General features: G+C 53.7%; 1 protein-coding gene across 9 annotated transcripts in view; it reads right to left on the bottom strand.

The window, feature by feature from the left end:
• The window catches only part of STOML1 (stomatin like 1), a 9,807-nt gene extending 7,281 nt beyond the window's left edge, over positions 1-2,526 (bottom strand). For 2 of the 9 annotated variants that reach the window (XM_017548045.2, XM_017548046.2), the window contains exons 1-2: positions 2,269-2,490; positions 680-786 (exon numbers count right to left, since the gene is read on the bottom strand). In XM_017548045.2, coding sequence (XP_017403534.1) covers positions 680-786; positions 2,269-2,401 — 240 coding nt within the window. In that variant the 5' untranslated portion in view covers positions 2,402-2,490. The other 7 variants (XM_017548050.2, XM_017548051.2, XM_017548048.2 and 4 more) reach the window with 7 other exon arrangements.
• Positions 2,527-4,459: the final 1,933 nt, after the last annotated feature.

The following is a 4,459-nucleotide window of genomic DNA, read 5'->3' as shown; positions in this document are numbered from 1 at the left end:
AAAAAAAAAAAAAAAAGAAGTAGTGACGTCCAAATTGAGAAATGAAGGCCCAGAGAGAAAAGCAACCTTCCCAGGGTCACACAGCATTTCTTTCTGTAGCAGTTTTAGAACTAGGATCTAGGGCCATTTAAGGACTCCCTTGCAGACCACACCAAACCCAGAGGCTGTCTAGAGAAGGTGACTATTGCCTAGGGCCAAAGGGCAAGGCCTCCTTGGGCCTCCACCTTCCCCACGGCTTTCATGTGTGATGCTGAACTGCAACTCCACAATTCATCGTTTTCCCAGTGCACCACCCCTTGTTGAAAATGAGGCCTGAATTCCTATCATGCATTACCTGCTGCGTTAAGTTGGGTGTTTTCATTTCCAATTTAGTCTAACCCAAAGAGAAGATGATCTGGCAAAGACATCTATGTGCACCTTAAAGCCAGTGTCCAGATGCCAGGACTTAGGAATCTGGAACCTGTTTCTACCCACTATTGGCTCCCAGTGTGACTTTAAACAAGCCCCAGCCTTAGTTTCCTCCCTTTAACAATGGGAATGAATGATCCTTGACAAGCCCATTTCACAAAGGGGTAATACTATTTAGGGAAAGGGAGCAGAGGATACGCAAATGTATTCATCAGTGCCAAAGCTCTTAGTGTGGCCCAACCACCCTGGGGGCTGACCCAGCCAGCCTTACCTTCAGGGCAAACCAGCCGGAAATGGGAAAGGTGACCAGCAGCAGCAAGAACCCCAGGAAACTGATGAGGCCATGACAGAGGCAGGAGGGCCAGCTCTGGGGTGCATCTGCGGTGAGAGCAGAGGTGGTCAACTGGACCTGCCAGAACAGCTGCAAGTAGAGTAAACTTGGGCAAATGTCCTCACGCCCACCTTCCCTTCCAGAGGCTCCTTCCTTCTCAGGGTTCTCCATTTGGCTCCTTGTCTAATATCCCCATATCTTTGGGCAGGTGTGAGTTAGGGTCTGTTCCCTCCTCCCATTCATCAACACTCATCTGTCCCAAGTCCAACAACCCTCACAAGGCCTTATTCTCTTGCTAGGCAACAGCCATGCAATCTCAGAATCCAGTCCATGTGATGATGCTCTCCTCACTGGACTGGGGAGGGGTCAATCCTCTTGTTTGATTTATATTGCCTATCCATACCTAGCAAGGAGCCAGGAGCACCTGAGCATCTGTAAACATGCACTGAATCCTGCTGGCAAAACACATTCCTCCTATACCATCAGCCCCAGAAGTGTGTTTTCCAGGAGCTGAAGATGCCTCAGCTTACAGGGATAAAGCATGAATGGCTCATCAACAGGAGCCATAGATGAGGAATAAGATTATTTTTTTCAATTCCTCACCCTATTTTGATGCCTTAATGACCATTAAAAAAATGCCTATTTCAATTCAAGCCAATTGTTGGGAGGGGGCGGGGCTAGAAAGATGAGGCTTATCCAAGCCAATTGTCCTGGCCCTGGAGAACCAGGAGCAGGGGATGGGAGTGGAGCTGAGACACCTCCAGAATCTGGGATGAAGTTATCTGCTGCTTTCCTTCTCCCAACCCTGGACAGGAAGCAGTCAAGAGCCTCTGCTCCATTCTTCCAGGAAGCCCTACCCTCTGGGCTAAGCCCCAGAGCACTGAGGCTCCACTTGGTGACTGGCTGTGATCCATCAGGCCTCTGAAAAGAGTTCTGAGTAGGGAGAGCTGTCAGAACAGGAAGGCCATGGAGGGATCAAATCCAAGGTTAGGTGGTCAAGCCGGGCAGCATGGGATCTGGCCTTGGGCCAAAGGAGCCACAGAAGACTTTGAGGACAAGAGAGAAGCAGGGCAGATCCAATAGGCAGCTGAGGACCTGTCTTTCTGGCCTGCACATCCAGGAGATGGCTAGTTCCCAGGCTTCTAGAGGTGCACCCTAGGGTGAAAATTCTTCCATTTCTCTGCAGCAGGTGCCTTTAGGGTGCTGGTGGCCTCCTCTACCTAGACCTGTTTCTTGTATGCCAAATAGGAACCTGAAATGTCTTCCCAGGCCTAAAGGGCTGGTAAGAGCCAAGGAGAAACGTGGTGAGGTGAGGTTTTGGAAGATGGGAGCAACGCTGGCTGGCTCTGCGGCCACAGCCCCGTGACCTCAGGGAGGGCGGATCGGCGCTAGCACCTGGCGCCCGATCCAGCCCCGTCTCCACATCTTATCCCTTTCTCAGTCTCCCCTCGTAGGGTGAGACGGCGCCGGGCCGGCCGACTCTTCAGAGGCAGAGATTCAGGCCTGGGGGTTGCCGGGCGGCCACTCACCCGCCCCCGTCCCCACGCCGCCCCGCTCCGGGGACAAGCAGCCCTTCTGCGAGCCCAGAAAGCCGAAGCTCGACTGCTGGAAACGGTCAAAATCCCCCAGGGGCAGCGCCCGGTACCCAGACCTCCCGAGCATGGCTCTTGACAGGGGACACGCCCCGCTCCTCCGCTCGGCGTCCGCCCTGACCAGCGGGCCCTAGGCGGCCCCGCCCTGCTGGCTGCTGCTTCCTGCTTCCCCAGCGCAGCCACCGGCGGCGGCGCGGGCGCAGGAGGAGGAGGAGGCCGGCAGGGGCCCGCTCCCGCCGTCGCACGGCGCCCCCTGCGCTGGGAGGACCGAACTGCGGCCGAGGACTAAGGGGTGTGGTCGGCGTTCCCGGGAGCCAGCTGGGGTCATCGCCTCCTTGCCTCTTCTCCTACCTAGCCTTAGAAAACCTGGAGGGGAGCCTGGGCGCGGTGGCTCATGCCTATAATCCATCAGTTTGGGAGACTCAGGCAGGAAGATCGCTTGAGGCCAGGAATTCAGGACCAACCTGAGCAACACAGTGAGATCCTATCTCTACTAAACATTTTTTAAAATTAGCCTGGCGTGGTGGTGCCCTGCCTGTGGTCCCAGCTACTTGGGAGGCTGAGGCAGGAGGATCGCTTGAGCCCAGGAGTTTGAGGCTGCAGTGAGGTATGATGGCACCACTGCACTGCAGCTGGAGCGAGAGAGCAAGATCTCATCAGGGTTTTCAGGAAGCGAATCTTCTCCAGGATCAACGACATGCTATATCAATCAGCCTTCTCAGTACTCCTTCTCTCACACTGGAGGCAGGGCATGCCATATCTGGACGTTGGGTTTCTCTGGGACATAATCTGCAAATTATTAGTCCTTGTGAACCCACTGCCCAGCAAGCAGGAGCTGGTATAGAGTCACTGTGACCAAAGTGGACCAGGAAGGCCTGAACTTTGGCACAAAAAGAAAGAAATTTCACATGCAGACCTGGGAGAGCATGGGAGAGTAAGGAAGAAGGGGATAGCACAAAGCTACATGGGGACAGGGGCCCCAGAGCACCACAAAGGTGAGCCCCGCAGTTCTGCGTCCAGAAACATGCAGGCCCCTTGATCTGGGTACCTGGAATTAACTTGCCTCTCCAGGGCTCAAGAAAACCTGAATGCAAATTGTGAATTTACTCTGAGAAGTATTCACTTCCAACAGAACATTGGAGCAGTCTGGGAGCAAGCTATCTTCCAAAGCAAGCAAAGAAATGAATAAAGGTTCCCCAGCCCTGCTTCCTCAGCCAACCGCCTCGGGCTTCTGCAGCCCCATCCTGCCACAGCCCACTTCCAGGTCCCTTGTGCAGATGGTAGCCCACCATATTTGGCTTTAATGGACTGGTTCTCTAAAGGCCTGGGAGTACTGACCAGGCTGGAGGGAAGGGCAGGCTCCTGAGGCCTCTTAGAGTCCCTAAGAAGTTGGGTCTTCCCCCCCAGCCCCTGCCCTCCACCCTGCAAACCATAAGCTTTGCAAGAGCCAGGCCCTATTACCATCCTTTCTAGTCTATTTCTAAGGTGGAGCAGAGCACAGAATGAGTACACAGGGGCCAGCACAGTGGTTGCGATGGTTTCAGTTTGAGGCCAGGGGCACTGGCCCAGTGAGGTCACCTGGACTTTTCGCCTTACCAGCTGGGAGTCTGGCATGTTTTTCCATTGGTCAAGACATAGCTGGCTCTCCCTTTGCCCTCTTCATACCTGCTCTCCAGCTCTCCCCTCCCTCTTGCCCCCACCACCTCAGATCCACCAGCCTTTCCAGCTGTCACTCAAGGCATCACCCTGCTCCCTGACCTCCAGTCACTGGCTTCCCAGGGTCTTTGGCTCAAGTCCCTCCTCTGCATCCCACAGCCACCGTCCACAGGCCACTTGCCCCTAGGTTGTCAGAATGACTGTCCCAGCATGCACAGCTGATTGTGTTATTCCCTGGTTCCTAATCCCTCACCAACTTCCCATCACTCACGGACCTGGTCCAATCTCCTTAGCTAGGATCTTGTCTCAGCACACTCCTTGGGCATCATTTCTCATGAATTCTCTCTTAAATCTGAAAATGACCAAAACTAGTTCCCAAACAGGCATTTGTGTTTCAAACTTCCACGCCTTTTGCAAGAGCTATCCTGTTTCTGTTTATTTTTCTTTTCTTTTCTTTTCTTTTCTTTTCTTT

Source organism: Cebus imitator, unplaced genomic scaffold (genome assembly GCF_001604975.1).
Source record: "Cebus imitator isolate Cc_AM_T3 unplaced genomic scaffold, Cebus_imitator-1.0 Scaffold203, whole genome shotgun sequence".
In the NCBI taxonomy this organism is placed as follows: Eukaryota; Metazoa; Chordata; class Mammalia; order Primates; family Cebidae; genus Cebus; species Cebus imitator.
Note: the sequence above shows the minus strand (reverse complement) of the source record. Positions and strands in the feature narration are given on the sequence as shown.